This window comes from Hemitrygon akajei, chromosome 1, assembly GCF_048418815.1.
Source record: "Hemitrygon akajei chromosome 1, sHemAka1.3, whole genome shotgun sequence".
Lineage (NCBI taxonomy): Eukaryota > Metazoa > Chordata > Chondrichthyes > Myliobatiformes > Dasyatidae > Hemitrygon > Hemitrygon akajei.
In genome coordinates, this window is record NC_133124.1 from 171,714,310 (window position 1) to 171,741,591 (window position 27,282).

The following is a 27,282-nucleotide window of genomic DNA, read 5'->3' on the forward strand; positions in this document are numbered from 1 at the left end:
TCTTCCAGACCTCAACTTGACAGGACCTCCACCGTTCCTGTCAACTGCCATTTCTTAATTATATTACGAACTGAGGAAACGGCTACCTGAAAACACTTTGCTATCTTCTCCTGCTTTGTGGGCATCTTTTAATTTTCAGAGTGCTGCTTAGAGGATTGTTGCTGCTGATTGTTGGGACAAGGTTTGAGGAGTCAGGGTATTTATATAGGCATCCGTTAGTCTCGAGAGACCATGGATTTGCACCTTGGGCAGGGTTGTATGGGAGACTGGTAATTACCCATGCTGCAAGTCTCCCCTTTCCATGCCACTGATGGGCAGGGAAGGGCAAGGGCCAATATAGCTTGGCCCCAGTGCAGAGCAATGTGTGGTTAAGTGCCTTGGTCAAGGACACAACACGTTGCCTTGTCTGAGGCTTGAACTAGTGACCTTCAGTTCACTAGACCAAAGCCTTAATCACTTGGCCACGTGCCAACACGGGGGGGGGGGGGGGGGAGGGGGAGGAGAGGTATTTATAAAGCTTTAAAATTTGCATCAAATGGCCTTTCCTAACGACGACTGTGAACAATCCATAGCCCTAACAAGCTAATTAAGGCCTGAGACTTTGGTAAAAGTTATCTGAGAGCTCAGATCTCTTGGGGTGCCAGAACTTTTGCATGGAGCTCCTTTCCTTTTTTTTTTACTTTAAAATTGTGCAAAACAAAAATAATACACTAATCTTGCTTAAAATGTTGAAAAGAATGTTTCATCTTTAACTTTATGACATTTGGAGATCAGTTCATCTTCTACTCACTTAACTATTCACAGTAACAGAAATTTTGACCAGGGGCGCCCAGACGTTTGCATGTCACTGTACGTACATGAATAGTAGGGGTATTGAGGGTAAGGTCCCAGTGCAGGTCGATAGGAGTAAGCAGGTTTATATGGTTTCAGCATGGACTAGATGGGTCCAAGAGCCTGTTTATGTGCTGTACTTCTCTATTACTCTATGAAAAAGGAACCAATGATTTCCGAATTTGTTTTCTCCCAAAACACTGGAGGAACAAAATCATTCGTAAATATGCGTCGAACAAATTTTTTCTCTACGTTCTACCTTCCTGAAATTCAAGCAAAAAAACCCAACTATGCTTGCAAGTTGAAAGAAATGAGAGCGGCAGGCAGACGATTGGCTGGGAGGAATCCGAGCTTGATTCTTGTTACTCAGGAGCATGCTGTTTGGATTTAAGAGATCCACCATGATTGGCTGAGTTAGGTCGTGCGCCAAGAACCATGTTCAATTCCACTTTTCTTGTAGAGCGAACAGTAACCACAAATAAGGGCGATGCAGAAACTGAGCGTCAGCTAGAGCCCGAGGTTCAAAGCATAATTTCAAGAACCCAAGGGAAACGTTCTTTGCCGATGCTGAAGTCGTATCGGGAATGCTTCTGTTATGTCGGATACTGTTTCAGCTCACATTGCTCGGAGGTACGTTTAGAAAACCAGGACAAGGGTTCAGTTAGTTTTAATGTCTGAGCGGATTTACTTGTCATGGATTCTGCAGGATTGTTTATAATGGCTGTCATAGACGCTTGATCTGAGCTGAATACTTAAAAGATTGCTTTAAATACTTTAAAGGTCACGGATGCTTTGAATGCTTTAAAGGTCACCGATCAAATATTCCAAGGTTCATGCTCGAGCGCTTCTAAAACCGCCGATTTTGTCAATGAATTAAATCTAAAAATCTCCAAGAAATCTGAACATAAACAAAAAACTATGGAAAAATTCGGGAAGTCGGGCAGCATCTGTTGAAAGAGAAGTAAACTTAATGAGACATGATGTGCATTCGTTTAGAACTTGGTTCCGGGGGGGGGGGGTGGGGGATATGGGATCGTTAACTTCTTCACACAGGTGTTGGCTGACTTACTGAACTTTCCTACTATTTACTTTAATTATTCATGAAGTCGGCCTGACTTCGGCGGGCAATTCCGTCAGCCATCTGCCTTTCAATGGCATGGCGTTTATAAACGCGCGGCACGCTTACTAATCTTTTAACTATGGAAGAATTGACTCGAAATTCCTAAAAGGGCCCCACATACGGTCATCCTAAAGGAAGAATGATTTCAACCTGCCGATTCCCATCCAAGCAGACAGAACAACTCTCTTTTGGGAATGTGATGTGTCAGCTATGTTGGGCGTTGCTGAGAGTATTATGTGCCGTTCTGGTGCATAGGTACAGCATGAATGTCTTTAATTTGTAAAGGGTGCAGAAATATTCACCAGGATATTGCCAAGATTTCAGTTATAAGGAGAGACTGAATAGGCTGGGACTATTCCGTCCGAAGCGAGAGGTGGTGACCTTATATTTGTTTATGAAATCACGAGGGGCAGAGATAAGCTGGATGGTCACATTGTTTTTCCCGAGAGTGGTGGCGGAGTCCAACACTGGAAAGCGTAGATTAAATGTGAGAAGGTAGAATAGAAAGGGCCCCGGACGGATATCTGTTTCATACAGAGTGTGGTGGGTGTAATGAAGCAAGCGGCCAGAGGAAGCGACAAAGACCAGTGCAGTTTATAACATTTAAGGCATTGGACAACTGCTGGGATTCAGGCCAAATAAATGAAATCGGAAATAGGCAACTTAGTCGGCATGGACGAATCGGGCAGAAGGCCACCTTTCCGTGCTGTACGTCTGAAAAAGTGTTGTCGATTTAGATATCCAATGATAATCAAATGGCTAATTGCTTAATGGTCAGACGTCATCTCGGGTTCACGGCAAGTTCGTTTGGAAAAATAGTTGCTGATGTATCTGGAGAATCACTTCCCTTAATTTCTCTTTTCCACAGTTCTGGGAACTCAGGTGGCGAAGGTGGAGGATTTTATAACAGGAATCGCTGGGGATGGAGTCCGGCTGCCTTGTTGTTTTATTTCTGACACCAGGAACCTGAATTTGGTGCAGATCACGTGGTTGAAGAAAGCTGCGACCAGGGACGTGAACTTGGCTGTGTACAACCCACAGTTTGGGATTAGTTACCCCGATGGCTCGAACAGATTTAGTTTGAGCAATGCCACTCCTACAGACTGCACGCTGACCATCAACCCCTTGCAGCTGAGTGACGAAGGCCTCTACTACTGCGAGGTTAATACATTTCCCAACGGCAAGCATGAATCCAAAACAAATCTGACCGTTCTAGGTAGGAAAATGCGCGGGATCAAATTATAGGTAACTACTAAGAACTATAATTCTCTCACTCGGGTTCTATGAAAAGTAGTCAAGGGAAATAAAATAGTTAACTCCTTCCTTTTGAGTTTCAACCATTGCCCGTATTCGAGAAAGCTTTCAGTATAATGCAGTATTGCAAACGTAATTAATTTAGTCCAACGCCAATCGACTAGTTCTAAGTAGCTGTACGTTATTCAGTCGAATGCCACAGGGATGCTCACTATACAGTTTACAGTTTATTGGAGAAAGGCGGAGAACTTAGGGTCATTACTTTTTCCGGTAGCGCAGAGCTGTAAACTGTACCGAGAACATTTGGACGATTCAATATTGATAGCTGACTTCAGTGGATGAATATCGAATAAATTGAGCACGTTATGGGAAATATCGTATGTGTTGGAAACTTTTCAAAATTAAAAGAATACCATATGTAACTCCTGAAAGATTACAATGTTCTGAATCTGCAACCTTTGACGGGTCCTGGAGCATCATTTGCAAAATATTACAGCGCGTAACAGCCGGTAATTAGGAGCAACTAACAAAGTGTTGCCGTTTATAATATTATATTTATTATTATTTAGAATAGTCTACAGTACTACCCCCTTTATAAAATGTCACGTGACTGGGGCAAACGTGTGATGCTGGACTCGAAGAGAATGTTTCCCCGGGGTGAGAATCTATAACTGAGCTGTAGTTTATAATGGACCAAAGGGTATAAGATGTGAGTTATTTCTTTGACGGAAGGGGAAAGAGAGAGAGTGTGATCATTGGAAAACCAAGAAAATGAGGGAGGTTAGCGTCAGAAGTTGTTACTGTCAGACCATCTGGGGAGTCGGATAGGACAATTCCTTTCTGTACTTGTATCTCATTGGGGCGGCACTTGCACCAATTCTCTGGTTACCGACCATCTGAGAGAAAATACCCCAATGCTTGGACTTACACCTCATATAGAATAACAGGGGCGCAGCTCTGGTCTATAATGTCAGCCTGGGACATCACTGTAGGAGTTCTATGGATCAACGGCCTTGGCACGACCATCTTCTACTGATTCATCTGAAGTAGAGATGTAAATTGATAACTGCACAGTGTTAAATTTCATTCGCAAAAGATTTGTGACGGATCAATACAACAGCAGGCACAACGCGGCAACATAAAGGCATGCGCCATTTGCCTCATTGAGTTGCCAGATTCAACAAAGAATCTAATCAACTTCGCTTGAAAAACAATGCAAATTGCTGTCGCCGACTTATATGGCCTCAAATTCTGGAGGGTAAGCATTGACCAGCAATTCCGTTCAGCTTGCCATAAACACTATGGACATATAAGCGGATCAGATGCTGGGTAAGTCACAGAGGTCGACTGACAACCTACAGCGTTTCCACCATCCACAAGACAGAGGTCACGAGTCCTGCTGTGCGAATACAGTTCTACCATCGTTCAAACGTTTCTTTTACTAATTTATCAAACAGCCTAAATATCAATTCCCTCTGCTAGCAGTGTAATAATGTTCATTCTCACGATGAATAAAATGCATAGCCCTTACCCCCGGAGCCGCAACGCCCAGTGTTCCCCTGCGCTTTCTGTCGGCTGAATGACGTCCATTTTGTCGTTCCTCATCTAATTACCACATACCCTACTTGGCAATTTTTTGTTTCTCCCTCAAAGTCACTGGGTCTGACCGTAGAAAAGCACATATATCTTTGCTGGGGAATCTTCGACAGCCAACTACACCCGTTCAAGGTATTAGCTGACCGTCGTTTACTCAAAAGCAATTAAGATGTGCAGTAAATTCTCGTCGTTCTACTGATGTCTATATCCCACTAACGTTGGTAAAATAGTTCCACGTTTGAAATATATTGTTCTAAAAACGCATTTATTACTGTTCAATGAAGAAAATACAGAGTTCCTCTTCCCATTCTTTCAAGTAATGAGTGAAAATTGTGCTTCTTCCCGCTGCATTTAATGTTTTCGTGTAAGGGGTATAAGTGAAGATAAAAATATACTAGTTTTGTCTCTGTGGAGATTTGTGTTTCTGCCGGCGCTCCGGTTGCCTTCATGGTGTAAAGGTGTTAAATCTGTGAAAGAGCAGCCACACAACAAGTGAGTAAGGAGATGATGAGATGATGGTGTGGGAGGAATGTAAGAGAAGAGCAGATTTGGTGAATCGTTTGGCCTATTTTCCAACTGCGGTCAATGAACATACTTCATAAAGGAATTGTAAACATATTCAAAGTTCAAAATAAAATTATCATCAAAGTACGTATATTTTTCCATATGCAACCCTGAGATTAGTTTTCTTGCTGGAATACATAGTAAATCCAAGACACACAATAGAATCAGTGAAGGACTACAACCAACAGGATGGACAAACAATGCACAAAGGAAAATAAACTGCAGAACTACCAACGAGAAATATACACATAATGACTGTCTGGATATAAGAATACAAAATAAACAAGTAAGAACAACTTACTTTTTAGATACAACAATTCCAAACACACATCAAATACATAAATCAATAAGTGAAAAACACCTGAAATATGCTGAATTAAAAGAGGAAATTGAAAGATTATGGAACATGAACAGGGTATACATTGTCCCGCTTGTAATATCTACAAATGGTGTCGTCCCAAAGTCATTGCACAATAGGATTAAATAATTAGGACTATACAGCAAAGTCTATGTAAATCCTCAGAAAGCCACAATGCTAAAGACCTCTGGAATAGTCCGATAGTTCCTAGCATTTGAGAAATGCCCCAACTTCACGTTTTACTAGCTTGAACTGAGAAAAAACAATCAATTGCAATAATAATAATTGAAAGAGAAAATAATAATTGAAAGATTTTGGAACATGAACAGGGTATACATTGTTCCAATAGTAAAATCTACAACTGATATCATCCCAAAGACCCCATGCAATAGCATTAAACAATTAGGACTACACAGCACCATTTGTGTAAATTTTTAGAAAGTCACAATTAGAATAGTCCCAAAGAGTTTTAGTAATTGAGAACTGACTATGCTTGGCTATGCCCATACCTCAGGTTTTACCAGCTTGAGCTGAGAAAAATATAAAAAAGTAATAATAAATAAGCTATAAATATCGAGAATGTGAGATGAAGAGTCATTGAAACTGAGCCTATAGATTCTGGGAATAGTTCAGTGATGGGGCGAGAGAAGTTAATTAAAGTTATCACTTCTGCTTCAAGAGCTTTATGGTTGAGGGGTAATAGCTATTCCTGAAACTGGTGGTGTAGGCCCTGAGGCCCATATGCATTCTTCCTGATGGTGGCATCGAGAACAGAGTGTGGTCTGGGTGGTTGCGGTCCTTGATGATGAATGTTATATTCCTGTAAGAGCGCTCGGTGTAAAATGAGCTTAGTGGTGGGGAGGACTTTAGCCTTGCTGGACTGGGCCATATCAACAACTTTTTTAGGGCTTTCCATTGCAAGGGCATTCTTTTCTCCACATCAGGCTGTGATGCAGCCAGTCAATATGCTCTCCACCAAACATCTATAGAAATTTGTTAAACTTTCAGATGTCATGCTGAACCTCGGCAAATTCCTGAGGAAGTAGAGGCACTGCTGTGCTTTCTGCATTACTGCACTTTCGCGCTGATCTTCTAAAATGACAATGCAGAGGAATTTAAAGTTGCTGACCCTCTCCATCTCTACCCCCACAATGAGGACGTTCATGGGTCTCCGGATTCTTCCTTCTAATGTCAATAATCAGCTCCTTGGTCTTTCTGACGTTGAGTGAAAGATCGCTGTTGTGGCAACATTCAGCCAGATTTTTAATCTTTCTCCTATGTGATGATTTGTCACCACATTTGATTCGGTCATCAGCAGGCGTGTCGTCAGAAAATTTAAATATGACATGGGAGCTGTGCTTAGCCTCACACTTATAAGTATAAAGTGAGTAGAGCAGGGGGCCAGGTACACAGCCTTGTGGTGCACTTCTGCTGAGGAGATTGTGAGGAGATGTTGTTGCCAATCTGATTGGGGACTGTATATGAGTAAATGAGAATCTAATTGTACAAGTACAAGCAGTCGAGGTCTTGAAGCTTATTGGTTAGTTTTGAGTGGACGATAGTATTGAATGCCGAGTTGTCGTCGATAATGAGCATCCTGAAGTATGCACTTTGGTGTCCAGCTATTCCAGGGTTGAGAGAAGAGCCAATGAAATGGCATCTGCCGTGGGCCTGCTATGTCAGAAGGAAAATTAGAGTGGATCCAAGTCACTTCGCAGTCAGCTGTTGATATGTTTCATCACAACCTCTCAATGCATTTCATCATACTAGATATAAATGCTACTGGACGATAGTCATTGAGGCAGGGTATCACGTTTTTCTTAGGTAGCAGTATAACCGAAGCTAGCTTAAAGCAGGCGGGTATCTCAGACTGCCAAGGCCAAAGATATCTGTGAACACTTCATCCAGTTGATCAGCACAGATCTTTGGTATTCGGCCAGGTACCCCATCTTGGCTGGATGCTTTCCGTGGGTTCACCGTATTTCACTTCTGTCTCAAAGACTGTATCACAGGGTATTCAGGGCTGTGAGAGTTAATGCAGATTCCTCCATGGTTTGATGGCCAAGGCGACCATAGAAAGTATTGAGCTGATCAGGGAGTGAAGCCTTGTTCAATTGGTTCACATAGTTCCATTTATTATCAGAAAATGTATACAGTATACAACCTGAAATAATTGTCTTGGCAGGCATCCATGAAAACCAGAACTCCAAAAGAATACATAGGATTACATAAGAGTACATAGAATACATCACGAGACCATGGATTTGTGGCTTGGGAAGTTTCCAGGACGCAGGCCTGCACTGGGTTGGATGGGAGACTGGCAGTTGCAGATTTCTGGATCATTGGGACCTCTTTTGGGGCAGACATGACATGTACAAAGGAACGGGTTGCATGAATCTGAGAGGGACTGATATCCTCGTGGAGAGGATTGCTAAGGCTATTGGGGAGAGTTTAAACTAGATTGCTGGGGGCTGGGAACTGAACTGAAGAGACAGAGGAAGGGGCAGTTGGCTCACAAATAGAAAAAGCTTGTAGACAGTGCGAGAGGGAGTACAGGCAGGTGACAGAGAAGGGACGTGCTCAGACCGGTGGGTTTTTTATATATAATTTATTTTTATTGAAGTTCATCAAACAAACATTTCCATAAGATGTATCTCAGACATTGTACATATATATCATATAATCATATATATCACAAAATCTCCACAAAGTATTTATCTGAGGTATACACTTATAGAAAAAAGTGGAAAGAACAAACAAGCAAAAGGAAATAACTATGTACAAGTAGGGAGTGATCTTTTTTTTTTACAACAGATTCATTGATTTGTGAGAATAAAATCAGGCCTATGAGGCATTATGTAGTTAAACCATTTTTCCCAGTATGAATCAAATTGTTCTAGCTTATGATTACCAGATGCTGTTATCTTCTCCATTTTCTAAATGTCCATTGTAATTTCCATCCATGTATTTAAAGTTGGGCTCTCCTGTGATAACCATTTCCAAGTAAGAGTCTTTTTACCAGCCGCCAACAGTATATTCATTAAATATTTATCTCTTTTCAACAATTCTTGAGGTACATATCTAAAATATATGGTCTTACTCTCCAAGGGTATTTCACATTTAAAGATGTCTTGTAGGGCATTGTGTACCCCCCTCCAATAGTTTTTGAGATTTGACACCTGGCCAGATTCATTTCCCAATACCAGATCACGTACAGCCTCTCCTCTTGTAGGGTTTTTCCGTACTGCGTCAAGAAAACTTCCTGAACACACCTAACAAACTCTATCCCATCTAAATCCTTTGTTCTAGGGAGATGCCAATCAATATTTGGGAAATTAAAATCTCCCACCACGAAAACCTGTTATTATTACACCTTTCATGAATCTATCTGCTCCTCGCTGTCCCTGTTACACTGGGTGGTCTGCAAAAACACCCAGTAGATTTATTGAACACTTCCTATTCCTAGCTTCCACCCACAGAGACTCCATAGACAACCCCTCTATGACTTCCACCTTTTCTGCAGCAGTGACTTTTTCTCTGATCAGCACTGCCATGCCCCCACCTCTTTTGCCTCCCTCCCTGTCCTTTCTGAAACATCTAAAGCCTGGCACTAACCATTCCTGCCCATGAGCCATCCAGGTTTCTGTAATGGTCACAACATCTTATCTCCAAGTATTGATCCATGCTCTAAGCTCATCCACTTTGTTCATAATACTCCTTGCATTAAAATGGACAAACTCCAGGCCTTTTATCCTGCCAAATATACCTTGATAGCATCTTGTTCCATTCATTGAGTTGATTTTCATTAATCTCTATTGGTAGGGTCTGAAAGAGATAGAACAGTCTGGGCAGTATATTCATTTTAATAGACTCAATCCTTGAACTGAAACTGAAAACAGGAACCAGGCTCCATCTTGCCACATCTTCTTAATTTTTTTATATAAAGGCTGATAATTACGTTCTGATAATTTTGCCAAATCTTTTGGCATAATGATGCCCAAATATTTGAAAGACTCTGTGTGCCATGCCCAGGGGTATTGACTTTCAATTTCTCTTGGTGGGCTATAGTAATATGAAAGTAATTGGGTTTTATCTATGTTGATTTTGTATCCTGATAATTGACCATATTGTTCAAAGGATTGCATCAATTTAGGTAAAGAGTATGTTGGTTGCCCTAGATAGATCAAAATGTCATCCGCATAACAAGCCAATTTATGCTCTCTCCTTATAATAGTAATTCCCCTGATATCTTCATTTTGTCTGATGTATTGAGCTAATGGTTCCAGATATAATGTGAAGAGTAGTGGTGACCATGCACAACCCTGTCTCATGCCCCTTTCTAGGGTAAGACTATTTGATAAATATCCATTGATTGTAATCCTAGCAGTAAGATTGTCATATAGTGTCTGTACAGTTTTAATAATTGTGTCCTGGAAACCAAATCTATGTAAAACTCTGTAAAGAAAATTCCAATTAACCAAATCAAATGCTTTTTCAGTGTCCACGCTTATCACTAGTGCTTCGATTTTATTTTTTTGTATGTGATCCATAATGTGAAGTGTCCTTCGTATATTGTCTTGTGTCTGACATTGTCAATATAAAACCTGACTGATCATTACGTATCAGTATGGGTAGAAACTCCTCTAATCGTTTGGCCATGATGGAGGTAAATAAACTATAATCTATATTAAGAATGGATATTGGTCTAAATGACCCGCATTCCATTTTATCCTGGCCTTCTTTTGGTATAGCTGGGATTATCGCTTCCTACCAAGCTTTGCCTTCAATACACATAAAGACACGATCTCCACAGCTGCCTGTGGCCATGAATTCCACAGTTTCATCACTCTCTGGCTAAAGAAATTACTCCTCATCTCCATTCTAAAAAGACGCCACTCTATTTTGAGGCAGTATAATCTGATTTTAGACTCTCCCACTATAGGAAACATTATTTGCTCATCCAGTCTCTCAAGGCCTTTCGGAATTTGATAGGATTCAATTAGATCACCACAGATGCCTTGTGCAGGAAGGCACAGAGTCGACTGTACTTCCTTAGAAGGTTGGCGTCATTCAATGTCTGTAGTGAGATGCTGAAGATGTTCTATAGGTCAGTTGTGGAGAGCGCCCTCTTCTTTGTGGTGGCGTGTTGGGGAGGAAGCATTAAGAAGAGGGACGCCTCACGTCTTAATAAGCTGGTAAGGAAGGCGGGCTCTGTCGTGGGCAAAGTACTGGAGAGTTTAACATCGGTAGCTGAGCGAAGGGCGCTGAGTAGGCTACGGTCAATTATGGATAACTCTGAACATCCTCTACATAGCACCATCCAGAGACAGAGAAGCAGTTTCAGCGACAGGTTACTATCGATGCAATGCTCCTCAGACAGGATGAAGAGGTCAATACTCCCCAATGCCATTAGGCTTTACAATTCTACCGCCAGGACTTAAGAACTTTTTAAAAGCTATTATTAATGCTTTTTGAGATAGTGATTTAGATGCATATCATATTTTTTACTGAGTTAAGTATTGTATGTAATTAGTTTTGCTACAACAAGTGTATGGGACATTGGAAAAAATGTTGAATTTCCCCATGGGGATGAATAAAGTATCTATCTATCTATCTATTCTTTGAAATTACAGTTGGCCCAGAGCCATTGTACGCTCTTCCGATTACAAGCCATTAAATCCTGGGATTATTTTCCTGAAGTTCTTTAGAACCCTTTGCAATTTCAGTACATTCTTTCTAAGATAAAATGCCACAAACCGCACACAAAATTCCAAATGAGACCACACCAGTGCCAACATTACATTCTTGCTTTCATTTTCTAGCCTTCTTGAAATGAACACTAGCATTGCATTTGCCTTCCCCACCACAGACTCAAGCTACAAATCAACCTTTAAAGCATTCTGCACAAGGACTCCTAAATCCGTTTGCACCCCAGATTTTTGTATTTTCTCTCCATTTTTCATTTCTTCTACCAAAGTACATAACCATACACTTCTCGACACTCTATTCCATCTGCTGCTTCTTCGCCCATTCTCCAAATCTGTCTGTCTTTCTGAAGACCCCACCCCTTTTTCCACAAAATTACCTGCCCCTCCACCTAGCTTCACATCTTCTGCAAGCTTTGCAACAAAGCCATCCGTCCCATCATTGAAATCAGTGACATAAAATGTACAGTAAAAATAATTGATCCCAACATAGTTAAACACAACTCCTCTAGTCACCAGCAGTCTACCAGAGAAAACTTCCTTTGTTCCCACACTTTGCCTCCTGTCAATCAGCTACTGCTTTATCCATGCTAGAATCTTTCCTGTAATACCATAGTCTCTTAGCTTGTTAAGCACTTCATGTGTGGCACCTTGTCAATAGCCTTCTGAAAATCCAAGTACACAATTTAAACTGATTCTCCTTTGCCTATATTGCTTGTTATATTTTCAGATTATCAGATTTGTCAGACAAGGTTTTTCCCCTGAGGAAACCATGTTCACTACAGCCTCTTTTATCATGTGCCTCCAAGTACCCTGAAATCACATCCTTAACAATCGACGCCAACATCATCCCAATCACTGAGGTCAAACTAACTGGCCTATAATTTCCATTCCTCTGCTTCTCTCACTTCTTGAAGAGTGGAGTGCTATTTGCAATTTTCCAGTCTTACAGAACGATTCCAGAATCTAGTGATTCTTGAAAGATCATTACCAATCCCTCTACAATCTCTCCAGTTACCTTGTGTAGTCCATCTCACCTAGGTGAGTTATCTATATTCAGACCACTCCGTTTCCCAAGAGCCTTCAGACCAGTGGCGGGCAAAATATTTATTTTCTCTGTACCTCTGTGCATGTAAGTACAATAACCCGATTTATCACTTTACTCTTCTATCCTCAGTGAAGCCTTTGACTGAGTTGTTAGCGGTCCCAGCAGCTGCTTCATTCTCCGAAGCACCAGTTGCCCACTGTACAGCAGCCAATGGGAAACCGGCGGCAGTTATAACTTGGAGTGATAGAATTCCAGGAAACGCCACATTTACAAGGATGGAAAATACAAATGGAACGGTGACCGTTCTCAGCCAGTACAGAATCATACCAAACAGGATGGACGATGGGAAGAATGTGACCTGCTTTATATCACACAACGCATTCACCGACGCAATGGATTTGACTGTGGCATTGTCAATTAGGTGTAAGTCTTGCCGAATGATAAAATAATAAATAATTAAAATTTCAGCTGCAGTATTAAGCATAGCCGCTTATCAAAGACATGAGAAGAGTATAATGGTGGAGTATTTCTGTGACATTGTTATTTCTCTTGTATTGCCCACAACAACATTATACACTCAGTGGCCACTTTATTGCATTCATGAGGTACCTATAAAGTGACCACTGGCTGTATTTCTGTGTGTTCGTCCACTTAAAGATTCAACGCATTTTCCATTCAGACGTGCTTCAGCACTTCACTGTTGAAATGTGTGATTATTAGAGTAAATGTTCTTTACCCATAGGCTTGAACCTGCCTGGCCATTCTCCTCTGACCTCACTCATTAACAAGTCATTTTCCCAACAGAACCGTGACCCACAGGATGTTGTGTTTATTTTCTCCTTTGCACTATGCTCTGTAAAGTCGAGAGACAGTTGTGCGTGAAAATCCCTAGAAATTAGCAGCTTCCGAGATACCAACAATCATTCCATGGTTTTAGTCACTTTGGTCACAGTTCCTCCCCATTCTGATGTCTGCTCTGAACAACAATTGAACCTCCTGACAATATCTGCATGAAAAAAAAAGTATAGCACCTTCGCGGTGTATATGACGAATAAACTCTTCTTGGGCTACAGGTATCGATTTTAACCGACCTTTTGGTGACAAACTCTGCCTTATCCATCAGGGATGATGGGAAGTCACGTCTAATCCAGTAGTATATAACGATGGGGGTACATATCCTATCGGACTAGACGTGCCTAGGCATCATCCTTGATGACGATGGCAGACTTTGTCATCAAAACATCAGATAAAATCAATACCTATATCCGGCTAACAGCCCGAGAAGTGTTTGTCCATAATATTTGCATGCATTTAGGCATTGAGTTGCTGCCACAGGATTGGCTGATTAAACATTTGCATTAATGAGCAGGAGTAGAAGTGTTCCTAGTCAAGAGGCCACTGAGTATAATTATGTCCGTGCAATGAACCTGAAGAAAATATATACCTCCTAGTGTGCAGGTATAATTACGGAGGATAAGACACTTGTGTTGTCACTTACATGACAGTAGTTTAATGACTATTAGATTGTATTGTGGGAGAATGTCCATTGTTTGCGGAGGTAATCATGGGTCGAACTAATGGCCAAGGGAGTGTGAGAACAAACCTTGCGGCAAGTTTCTGACACGTGGTCACAGTTTTCGAGGGATCCCCAGCTAAGGGAAAAGGAAGACATCTCTCAGCTAAATGTAGCCTTGATGAAATAAACGAGCAGACTCGATGGGCCTAAGGGTCTAATACTGCTCCTATATCTCATGGTCTTTATCTATTATACCGTACTGCTGCTGCAAAACAAAACATTTCATAACATATGTGCGTGATGATAAAACTGATTCTGAGATGGGGCTCTTGTGGGCTGACAGTGGAAAGGACCAGGGAGAGGGGAGTCATGATTGGGAAAACAGGTCAGAGAAGGGAGAGCACAGGAAGCAACACAGTCACACTCAGTAATGGTCAGAGAAGTCACATTGTGTGCCTGGAAACAACAACACAGCGGAAATGTTCTTTTCTGAAAGCACTTTCGATGTTTTCTGACAATAAATTCCAGTACCTTCCGCCTGATGCCGGGCTCCAGTTAAAAGCTGAATAATTCTCCACGGCAGGAATTTTCTCCAGATCAAGTTGATCTTATTTATATTTCTACGTAGTGCATTATTTTGCATATTATTTGTTTCAATTGCCAGCATGAAATTCTGATAGGGAATAATCTGTGCTTCTTTTTCACCTTCAGACCGACCGGAAATAACAATTAGAGGGTACGATGGCAACTGGTATGTAAAGAGTTCTAACCGTAGCCTGGAATGCCTTGCCAAGGCAAATCCTCCAGTTAGAAGCTACCGCTGGACAATGTAAGTTAACTTGCTCTAAATCATACTAATGTAATTCATGATCATTATATATACTTACGATCATTGGGGAAAAGCTTTAAAATTAATCGGATCACAGCAAAAGCTTTACATAAAACAAATAGTTTTAACTTTAACAGCTTTTAACATAATAAGAAACTATGGCACTTTGGCAGAGTGTTGACAAATTGGTATTAATGCAGACGGGAGCAAAGTTGAAGGTCAAATGAGGCATTACACCAGTAAATGATAGAGATTTGATGAATGTGATCGGAACAGGTTTGGGGCTCAAGTGTCTATTTTCCTATAAGTGGCACAAGTGTGTGACATGTTGAAGAATACACGTGACATGTTTGCCGTCATAGACCGCGATGTACCATACAACAGCTGGGTTTTGCTGTAAGTGTTTAGCGAGCTCTTAAAGTAATGCGTGTAACTCTGGTCGCAAGACTACAGAAAACAATTGGCTGCTTTGAAGAGATTGCAGAAGGGACTCACTGTGGCGTTGCCTGCATTGGGGACATTGCTTCCAGGGATGGATTTGAATGGTTGATCATGTTTCCTCCAGAGCGAAAGTGACTGAGTGTATACGGGATGGACTGAAATGGTAAACAGACACAATTGATTTTCCTTGTTAGGCACGTGAAAGAGAAAGCACAGGCTTAAGATGATACAGAGGAATTATTAAAAGGAATTTGCTAGGGAAGCTTTTCCATATATTGATTGATAACTAGAACATGGTGCCAGAAACGATGGGGAAATCAGATACAGTTCTTATGCTTAAGACAATTTAAACAGGAACACTTATGGAAGGATATGGACACAATGCAAATGTGGGCTTCTTATCAATGGTCCAACAGTTAGTCATGGGTTGGCCAAACGGCAGTTTGTATACTATACAGACCAACGATTCTCTCGGTCTATCATATTCCGAAAGAGATGAAGTGTTGTTAACAGACGATTATCTCTTTTAATGCAGGTCAACGGGGTCCTTGCCTCCTACTGTTCATGTCAAAGATAATCGCCTGTTTATAACACAGATCGATTACTCTGTTAATGGCACCTGGATCTGTGAAGCAACAAATGCGATTGGAAAAGGAAGGAGTGAAATTACAGTTGTGGTAAAAGCGATGGACTCAAGAACTGCAGGTACACCTCAGCAGTTACCCTTAACCATTCACTGTGATTAATAACAACGTTGATATTAATGGGAGATGAGGGGATATGTACGGTACTGCAGAAAAATACAACACATTGACATATACTTTAGCTGGGATACTTTAGACAGTTACACTGTACAGAGGTAATGAGGAGCTAAGGGATTTATGAGTCCCAAAAGTTAATTTCCAGGTTGAGTCATTGGTGAAAAAGGTGACTGCAATGTTTACATTCATATCAAGAGGACTAGAATATAAAAACAAGGATGTAATTTTGAGAATTTATTAAGCACTGTTGAGGCCTCACCTGGAGTATTGTGAGCAGGTTTGGGCCCTTATTCTTAGAAAGGATGTGTTTAAACTACAGAGGGGTCAAAGGAGGTTCACAAAAATGATTCTGGGATTAAACAGCTCGCAATAGGAAAAGCGGTTTGATGGTCCTGGGCTTGTATTCACTGGAATTCAGGTGAAGGGTGACCTAATTGAAACCTATCAAATGGTGAAAGACTTTGACAGAGTGGATGCGGAGAGGACATTTCTTATGGTGGGGGAGGCTAAAACCAGAGGACACAGCCTCAGAATAGAGGGGTGTCCTTTTAGGATGGAGATGAGGAGGAATTTCTCCAGCCAGGGAGTAGTGGATCTATGGAATTTGTTGCCTCAGGTGGCTGTGGAGGTCAAGTCTTTATGTAGATTCTTGATTGGTTAGGGCACGACCGGATATGGGAGTAAAGCAGGAGACTGAGGCAGAGAGGAAAAATGGATCTGCCTTGATGAAATAAACGAGCAGACTCAATGGGCCTAAGGGTCTAATACTGCTCCTATATCTCATGGTCTTTATCTATTATACTGTACTGCTGCTGCTGCAAAAAACCATTTCATAACATACGTGTGTGATGATAAAACCGATTCTAAGATGGGTTTCTTGTGGATTGAAAGTGGAAAGGACCAGGGAGAGGGGAGTCATGATTGGGAAAACAGGTCACAGAGGGGAGAGCGCAGGAAGCAACACAATGACATTCAGTATTGATCATAAACCAATTGTTCGGAATCAAATTAACTTGGCCGGTGTTTCTGCACGAGCTCCCCCACACCCGTACCACACCCCTCTCGCAGCGCCATCCCCCGACATTCCCAGCATCCTTAGCTCCCACCGGATTTATATAATCTTTTTTTCCACTCCATGTTAACTATTACATTACTGTGTAAATTTCAGAGCCACCATAGCTCTCTCTCTCTGAGAGAGTATTAGGTATATATATATTCACTCCACTCTTGAAGAAGGGAAAGAGGCAGAAGAAAGGAAATTATAGGCCAGTTAGTCTGACCTCAGTTGTCCAGCATTTGTTGGGGTCAATTGCTAAGGATATGGTTTTGGCGAACTTGGAGGCATATAGCTCATCTAGAGAGGCTATTTGGATGGAACTGAGGAATGGGAAAGGTGTAGTAACACTTATAGGGGTGTATTATAGACCACCTAATGGGGAGTGAGAATTGGAGGAGCAAATTTGTAAGGAGATAGCAGATATTTGTAGTAAGCACAAGGTTGTGATTGTGGTGCCAAAGGTGGATCAACCCGATGCAATAGTGCAAGGTACCACAAATTCAATAAAACCATAAAACAAGCGATGCTTCATCAAACTTCACTTTTTATTCATAGCATGCTATGGGGGAAGTTACAGACTGATCTCCCAAAGAGACAGTCCGGACACTGCCAACCCCAAACACAATTCCACACAATTTATTACATTGATCATTACAGGAAATATTATAATTACATGAGTTAATACAGTTTTAGAATAGTTTTGATCACATGCTAAGATACAATTAGATGTAAAATCATTATTGGTCAGTTATAATTATTTCTGCCAAGACTAGCCTAAATACAACTTAACTTCCTCATATTGGCACCTCCCCCTGACACTACCCCCTTCTCTCAAATGTTCTGTCCCATATTTAGTTATGCCTTAAGATGCCCCTTCAATCATACCATACCCATATTTAGTTATGCTTAGCACTTTTAGAGAACAATGCCTAATGCATCACCTGTTGCTGGGTAGAGTTTCTTTCTGACTGCCCAGTAACATAAGACAATTGATCATAAGCTAATCATACCCCTTAATCCATTCCTCCATTTACCTATCCCTCTACCTAAGTTTACCTTTCCCTTCATCAGTGGGAGATTTTAATTTTCCACACATAGACTGGGAAGCCCATTCTGTAAAAGGGCCGGATGGTTTGGAGTTTGTAAAATGTGTGCAGGATAGTTTTTTGCAGCAATACATAGAGGCACCAACTCGAGAAGGGGCAGTGCTGGATCTCCTGTTAGGGAATGAGATAGGTCAGGTGACAGAGGTATGTGTTGGGGAGCACTTCAGGTCCAGTGATCACAATGCCATTAGTTTCAATATAATTATGGAGAAGGATAGGACTAGACCCAGGGATGAGATTTTTGATTGGAGAAAGGCTAACTTTGAGGCAATGCAAAAGGATTTAGGAGTGGATTGGGACAATTTATTTTATGGGAAGGATATAATAGAGAAATGAAAGTCATTTAAAGGTGAAATTTTGAGGGTACAGAATCTTTATGTTCCTGTTAGGTTGAAAGGGAAGGTTAAAAGTTTGAGAGAGCCATGGTTTTCAAGGGATATTGGAAACTTGGTTTGGAAAAAGAGAGAGATCTACAATAAATATAAGCAGCGTGGAGTAAATGAGGTGCTCGAGGAATATAAAGAATGTAAAAAGAATCTTAAGAAAGAAATTAGAAAAGCTAAAAGAAGATATGAGGTTGCTTTGGCAAGTAAGATTAAAATAAATCCAAAGGGTTTCTACAGTTATATTAATAGCAAAAGGATAGTGAGGGATAAAATTGGTCCCTTAGAGAATTAGAGTGGACAGCTATGTGTGGAGCCAAAAGAGATGGGGGAGATTTTGAACAATTTCTTTTCTTCGGTATTCACTTTTCCTTTTCAGATCTTTTCATTATATTATTCAAAAGTAACACAAGTAATTCCAAGTAACAACACTTACAATGCCTCAAGGAAAGAAAAATTATCTTAAAGATTGAAAATTTTGTCTCTTCGGTATTCACTAAGGAGAAGGATATTGAATTGTGTAAGGTAAGGGAAACAAGTAGGGTAGTTATGGAAACTATGATGATTAAAGAAGAGGAAGTACTGGCACTTTTACAGAATATAAAAGTGGATAAGAGGTATTTAAAATTATGAGGGAGATAGATAGAGTAGATGTGGATAGGCTTTTTCCATTGAGAGTAGGGGAGGTCAGAGAAGAGGACATGAGTTGAGAGTTAAGGGGCAAAAGTTTAGTGGTAACATGAGGGGGAACTTCTTTACTCAGAGAGTGGTAGCTGTGTGGAATGAGCTTCCAGTAGAAGTGGTAGAGGCAGGTTCGATTTTGTCATTTAAAAAAAATAATTGGATAGGTGTACTAACAGGTAAGGAATGGAGGGTTATTGGCTGAGTGCAGGTAGGTGGGACTAGGTGAGAGTAAGCATTCAGCATGGACTAGAAGAGCCGAGATGGCCTGTTTCCGTGCTGTAATTGTTAAATGGTTATAACAAAATAGGCCAAAGTTGGCATGGTTTCATTGAGGGAAAACTTCCTAAAATCTGTTGAAAGTTATTGAATAACTTATAAGCAGGAAGGACAAAGGAGAATCGGTTGATATTGTGTAGTTGGATTTTCAAAAGGCCCTTGACAAGGTGCCACAGATTAGGCTGCTTGAGAAGTTAAGATCCTGTGGTATTACAGGAAGGAACACTGACAAACTGGCAGGAGGCAATGTATGGGAGTGAAGGGAACGTTTTGTGCTTGGCTGCTGGTGAGTAGTGGCAGTTGACAGGGGTCAGTGTTGGGATGGCATCTTTTTACGTTATATGTCAAGGATTTGGATGAAGGCATTGATGGTTTTGTGGCCAAGCCTGCGGCCAACACAAAGTTTGGTGGATCACCACGCAATGCTGAGGAAGCAGAGAGGCTGCAGAAGGATTTGGACCGATTAGGAGAATGAGCAAAGAAGTGACAGATAGAATACATTGTCCAGAAGTCTGTCGTCACGTTCTTCAGTAGAAGAAGTAGAAGTGTAGACTATATTTTACATGGAGAGAATTAAAAAAAAAAAAATCAGAGGTGCACATGGACCTAGGAGTCCTTGTGCAGGATTCCCTAAAGGTTAAATTGCAGATTGAGTTGGTGGTGAGGAAGGCAAATGTAATGTCAGCAATGATTTCGAGAGGATTAGAATATAAGTACAAGGATGTAACATTAAAGCTATTAGTGCTGGTGAGGCCTCACTTAAAGTATTGTGAGCAGTTTTGAGTCCTTTCTTTAAGAAAAGATACACTAACATTGCGGAGATTTCAAAGGAGGTTCACGAAAATGCTTCCGGGATTGAAAAGCTTATCATGTGAAGTATTTAATGACTCTGGGCCTGTACTCACTGGAATTCAGAAGAATGAGTGGGGATTGCATCAAAATCTATGGGATGTTGCAAGTCCCCTATAGAATAGATGTGAAGATGATGTTTCCTATGGTGAAGTAACCTAAGACCAGAGGACACAGCCTCAGAATTGAGGGATGCTCGTTTAGAATGGAGAGGAGAAGGAATTTCATCAGCCAAAGTGTGGTGAAACCTGCGTACCTGTGTACGTTGGTGTGCATTTGACCGGGATGCTGGGACTGATGAAAATTGCCTGTGTGATTTTATAGGAAGCTGGTGTCTGTGTGGCAGTTGTGTATGGTTATACAGCACAGGCCTTTATGAAAAGCACGTGTGTCTGTGTGCACGTTTATGTATGTCTCTATCTCGTCATTGGATAAGGGCATCGATAAATATCTATGTGTATAAACATATGATGCTGATGTTAATGGAAACTGTCCTGTCTATCACGGTGATTTACAAACTGATGCAGTTCATTTTACAGGTGAGCCTTTTGCCTCCACCCTGGCCTATATTGTCGTAGGGACGCTGGTCACAGTGCTGCTCATTGTTGTTTCAGTAACCATAACGGTAACGAAAACAAGACGCGAGACTAGTGGTAAGTGGCGGGAACTGTTTTGGGAACCATTTTAAATATTGGAGGAATACCCATGGGATTTGGTTTCGTTTTCCGCTGATAACTGTCCATGGAGGCAATAAGCCTTAACACATATGTACCCTGCCCACTGCTTCCCTTTCTTCTGCATATTCCCATTCATTCCCCTTTCACAGAACACAGGGCAGTATAGCCTAGCGGCTCACCATATTAATACCCATGATGCTAAATTATACTAACCCCTTTCCTCTGTCCCTCTCCAAATTGTTCCCTGGCTGTACCTACCCCTGACTCTGTTACACATCTTTGGTCTCCATGTCTCTGATCCCCACACCCCACCTCTGCATCGACACCTGTCTCTCGTCCTCTCTTCTCCCACCACACCACCTCCCCCCCACTCCCGTGTGACTCTGGACCCCTGGCCTGGCCCTCGTCCTTCCTTCCACTCTTCCCTAGACCAAATGATGGTGGAAATGATTGAGTTTAAGATTGTTTAAATATGTTCTTAAATCTTCCAGCTTTTGCTTGCCTGTCCCAATATAAGACTATAACATCATAAAATATTGGAGGACAATTCAGCCAATTTGTTCAATGCTTCAACTGGAAATATCAAGCCCACTCCTCATTTACAATATTTAGAAAAATAAAATAACAATGGCAAAGGAGCTTTATCATTTCAATTAGTTGTTCCTGGATATGCCCCTTTAGGACCACTGAAGGAATTTGGTCCAAAACCTCGACTGTTTGTTCCTTTCCATAGATGCTGCCTGACTTGCTGAAATTCTCCAGTAATTTGTGTGCATTACTCAGCATTTCCAGCATTGCAGAACCTCTGGAGGTTGTTATAAATGTGATCGAACCGATACTTACAAAATATATTAGTAATGTTTTGCAGATTCTGTAAGATCTCAAGTCATTGTTTTCACTCTCCCATTAGTGTATGAAAATATTTGCACTTTCTTGCACTCTAGTGGTTTAAAGAAACCCCAAACAATGTTATAGCTGCCGATAAGATTTCTGGTATTAAAAATTGAGGATGTGTAAGTTGATGGAAATATCCATTATATGTCAATCAAATTTCTGCATCATCCCAAAATCCAATCACCTGAGCTGTTTAGAGCAGAAGACATTGATCATTGTTTGCTCAAGTTGAATTCACATGGGGATTGGCTACTTGACCAGTTGATATGGAACTCTTCAGACATCATGCGAAATGGCCATTCAATGGCGATAATGAAACAGTCGAATCTAGTGACCCATTTAATGAACTCCTCAATAGAAACACATCACCGTTTCCCATTTTCAATTGGTCCTTTTTTATTTGGAAAACTATTTCGGTCCATTGTATCTAGGTTTCCTCGAAAGCTAATGTAGTTGTTTAAATTGTTAACAGTGGAAGACATCTACAGTGTATCGGACATTCAAGAGTGTCAGGAAGTTTAATGGTCTGAAGGTGTATAAGTCTCCTACACCTAATGGAATGCACCCTCGGGTTCTGAAGGAAGTAGCTGGAGAGATTGTGGAGGCATTAACAATGATCTTTCAAGTATCAATAGAATCTGGCACTGCACCAGATGACTGGAAAATTGGAAATGTTACTCTGCTACTTAAGAAGGGTGGGAGGCAGCAGAAAGGGAACTATAGGCCTGTTAGCCTGACATCAGTGGTTGGAAAGTTGTTGGAATCGATAGTTAGGGATGAGGTTATGGAGTACCTGGAGTCATATGACAAAATAGGCCAAACCCAGCATGGTTTCCTGAAAGGAAAATCCTGCCTCACTAACTTAACTCAATTTTTTTGAGAAAATTAGTAGGGTAGACAAAGGAGATGCAGTGGATGTGGTGTACTTGGATTTTCTGAAGGCCTTTGACAAGGTGCTGAAAAGGAGGCTGCTTAGCAAGATAAGTGCCCATGGAATTACAAGGGAGTTACTAGCATGGGTGGAATATTGGTTAATTGGCAGAAAACAGAAAGTAGGAATAGAGGGATCCTATTCTGACTGGCTGCCGGTTACCAGTGGAGTTCCACAGGGGTCGGTGTAGGGACCATTGCTTTTTACAATGTATGTCAATGATTTGGACTATGCAATTAATGGATTTGTGGCTTAATTTGCCGATGATACAAAGATAGTTAGAGGAGCGAGTAGTGTTGAGGAAACAGAGAGCCTGCTGACAGACTTAGATATTTAGGGGAATGGGCAAAGAAGTAGCAAATGAAATACAATGTTGGAAAGTGTATGGTCGTGCACTTTGGTGGAAGAAATAAATGAGCAGACTATTATTTAGATGGAGAGAGAATTCAGAATGCAGAGAGTGACAGGGAGTTGGGAATCCTTGTGCAGGATACCCTCCTGGTTGAGTCGGTGGTGAAAAAGCCTAATGCAATATTGGCATTCATTTCCAGAGGTATTGATTTTAAGGGCAAGGATGTGATATTGAGGCTCTATAAGGCACTTGTGAGACCATATTTGGAGTATTGTGTGCAGTTTTGGGCTCTTTATTTTAGAAAGGATATACTGAAATTATGGAGGTTTCAGAGAAGGAATGAAAGGGTTACCGTATGAGGAACATCTGGCAGCTCTTGGGTTGTATTCCCTGGAGTTCAGGAAAATGAGGGAGCGGCCGGTGGTGGTGGTGGGGTGGGGAAGGCAGGGAGAGGAATCTCATAGAAACATTCCGAATGTTGGAAGGCTTGAACAGATTAGATATGGCAAAGTTATTTTCCATGGCAGGGGAGTCTAGGACAAGAGGGCACATATTCAGGGTTGAAGGATGTCCATTTAGGACAGAGATGCTGGGGAATTACTTTAGTCAGAGGGTGGTAAATCTGTGGAATTTGTTGCCACCAGCAGCTGTGGAGGCCAAGTCATTGGGTGCATTTAAGGTAGAGATAGATAAGTTCCTGATTAGCCAGGGCATCAAAGGGTATGGGGAGAAGGCAGGGTAGTTGGGATGACTGGAAAAATTGGATCAACCACGATTGAATGGCAGAGCAGAGTCGATGGGCCGAGTGGCCTCCTTCTGCTCCTCTCTTTTATGGTCCATTTCTCCGTTTTCTTCTTCTCTCGTGAAAGCCTGTAATCTTGACACTCTAGCTCAGCCATGGATTTACAGCGGCCAATTAAACCCAACTGATCCAGGCGTCTTTGGACTGTGGGAAAAAGCCAGAGCTCCAAGGCCAGTGTACAAGCTTGCAGGAAGTATGTGCAAACTCTACATGCACACACCCGGCATTTGAAACCGGGATAGCTCGGCAGATTCTGGAATGGGATAGCAGCTCCATTCATTGTAATCGTCTGCTCCCTGTATACCCATGAATGTGTCGCCACTCACATCTCTAATCTGCTAGTTCAATATGCCAATGACACTACATTGATTGGCCTTATCTGAAGCAATAATGAGATGGCCTACAGGGAAGATGTGATCTCTCTGACACAGTGGTATCAAGACAACAACCTCTCCCTCAATGTCACGAAAACAAAGGAACCGGTTGTGGATTACAGGAGGAATGGAAATGGGCTAACCCCTATTGACATCAATGGATCTGGGGTTGAGAGTGTAAACAGCTTTAAGTTTCTCAGCATCCACATCACTGAGGACCTCACGTGATCTGTACACACCAGCTCTGTGGTGAAAAAGGCACAGCAGCACCTCTTTCACCTCACCTCAGAGAGTCGAGGAAGTTTGGTATGGGCCCTCAAATCCTAAGAACTTTCTACAAGGGCACAATTGAGAGTATCCTGACTGGCTGCATCACTGCCTGGTATGGGAACTGTACCTCCCTTAATCGCAGGACTCTGCAGTGTGGTGCGGGCAGCCCAGCCCATCTGTAGTTGTGAACTTCCCATGATTCAGGCCATTTGCAAGGACAGGTGTGTAAAAAGGGCCTAGAGGATCATTGGGAACCTGAGTCACCCCAACCACAATCTATTCCAGCTGCTACCATCCGAGAAACAGTACCATAGCATAAAACCCAGGACCAACAGGCTCCAGGACAGCTTCTTTCACCAGGCCATCAGAGTGACAAATTAATGCTGATTTGAGTGTACTCTATATTACATTGACAGTTCTATTTATAATAAATTACTATGATTGCACATTGCACATTTAGATGGAGACATAACGTAAAGATTTTTACTCCTCATGTATGTGAAAGACGTTAAGAAATAAAGTCAATTCAATATATTATTATTATGTGGAGATTAATTTTATTGGCTTTCAAGAAAATCAAATCAACCAAAACAATACTTTTAAAGATATTGAAGTGATGTGGTTTAAAAGTGAATGTCTCCGAATGAACACTCATTGTAATCTTTTCTTTTCATATAGTCACCAGGAAAGAAGTAAAAGTTCATCCAGAAAACGTAAGTTGACATTAACAGTTGAGAACATGGTCTCAGAAACTGAGCAATCGGTTCATCTGATTTCAGATTAGGAATCTGATTTTGTCACTGTCTCATACACTGCCGAGCTGTGTGCTCTAGTCGGTAATTAATTGTTTGTCCCTCTTAGCCTTTGAGAAGGTGTTCATGAGATGATGACGTCCACTGCTGCAGAGCATGAAGTGTGAATGCACCCATAATACTGTTAGGGAGGGACTTCAGCGATTTTGGCTTGGGGACTCTGCGGGGAGAGGAATGTGTAACTGTGACCCTACCCAGCCTGCAAACTGTCTTTTCCAGAAGTTTCCTTCTAACAAACACTCTAGGGCAATGTAAACAACATCTTAACACCAACTTAAATGTATCTTTCTCCATACAGTTAATGGACTCACCAACACATGCCCCACCCCCGCTATCCACTATCCTCTTCACTATATTGCACTGTAAACACTTCCAAGCACTTTCTATATCTTTGATGTCATTGTAAACATATGCTGGTATTTAGGTATATATGTATACTGTATTCCATATCCATACTTTAACCTTCAAATTATTTCTTAATAGTACTTTACAATTGTTGAACGTTGTTGTTTTTCTTCGGACCAACACACCACAGTAAATTCCTACTACACGTAAAAGTATATGATGAACAAATTTGATCACTGGTCCTTCATATTTCCAATTCAGGATGATGTGTGACTGAAAAAGGAACATCCAGGTGGTGGTGCACCCATGCTGTTAATGTCTTTGTCCATCTAGTTGGTGGAAATTGCCAGTTCGGAAAGTGTTGGCACTTTGTCGATGCAATGATCCCTGTAAATGATGCTCTGTTTCAGTGCTGGAGTGATTGCATACGTTGACAGGGTGCCGATTAAGGATGCTGCAATGTCGTGTAGAGAGCCAAGTAGAAGTACATTTGTATCTGCACTCTTTGAGGCAAATGGAAAGTATTCAATTATACTCTTCACTTCAGCCTTATAGATAGTGGTCATGCTTTGGGGAGTTATGAGGTGAATTACTTATCACAGGATTCCTAGCCTCTGACATGCTCTAGTAGCGATAATTTGTATATGACTACTTCAGTCCATGGCAAGCCAAAGGATACTGACAGCAGGAGATTAAGTGATGGTAAATCTATTGAACATCAAGTGGTGATATGTGGATTTTCTTCTGTTAGACATCATCACCGACTGTCACGTGTGGTGTGAATGTTATTTGTCAACCATCAGTGCAGGTCTGGATACTGTGCAGGCCGTGCTGCACTTGGATATAGGATACTTCATCAATCAAATATCCTTACGTCCTTACTTCTGATCTCATGACTAAAACTGGTCCTAGGTTACAGGCCTGATGAACTCCTGCAGCTTTGTCCTTTATCTGAAATTGATGTGGAACACCACAATGAGCTTTTATTTTGATGTGGTGTCATTCCAACCAAAAGAAGGCATTCACCCTGATTCCAATTAACACCAGTTTAACCAAGACACCTAGATGCCATAATCGACCAAAAGCTGCCATGATGTCAAGGGCAGTCAGTCTCACTTCATCTCTGGTGTCCATAATTTTGTCCATGACGTAGCAATGAGATGAAGGGCTAAATGGAATAACCTATGTTGAGCTCTGAGATCATTCTTTCTGCCACTTTGCCAATGATCGATAATAGACTAATGATCAAGCGGGCGGAAATTGCCTGGGAATTCCCTGCTTCTTATAAACAATGAATGCCTGAAAAATACTCCGTTGTTGGGTAGATGCCATGACTATAGCTGGCTTGAAACAGCTTGACTATGCTGCAGAGAGGAAGACTTCAGTACCACTGCCAGAATGTTGTCAGGGCCAAAAGGCCTTTCTGTATCCGGTATCTTTAGAAATT

At 41.4% G+C, this 27,282-nt stretch overlaps 1 protein-coding gene across 3 annotated transcripts in view; it reads left to right on the top strand.

Moving 5' to 3' along the window:
- Positions 1 to 1,181: 1,181 nt before the first annotated feature.
- The window catches only part of LOC140732327 (nectin-1-like), a 32,206-nt gene continuing 6,105 nt past the window's right edge, over positions 1,182 to 27,282 (top strand). The window contains exons 1-7 of one of the 3 annotated variants that reach the window (XM_073054823.1): positions 1,184 to 1,461; positions 2,820 to 3,167; positions 12,606 to 12,899; positions 14,704 to 14,821; positions 15,798 to 15,967; positions 20,906 to 21,031; positions 25,357 to 25,391. In XM_073054823.1, the coding sequence (XP_072910924.1) occupies positions 1,416 to 1,461; positions 2,820 to 3,167; positions 12,606 to 12,899; positions 14,704 to 14,821; positions 15,798 to 15,967; positions 20,906 to 21,031; positions 25,357 to 25,391 (1,137 nt within the window). In that variant the 5' untranslated portion in view covers positions 1,184 to 1,415. Of the gene's footprint in view, positions 1,462 to 2,819; positions 3,168 to 12,605; positions 12,900 to 14,703; positions 14,822 to 15,797; positions 15,968 to 20,905; positions 21,032 to 25,356; positions 25,392 to 27,282 lie in introns of all 3 variants that reach the window. The other 2 variants (XM_073054833.1, XM_073054838.1) reach the window with 2 other exon arrangements.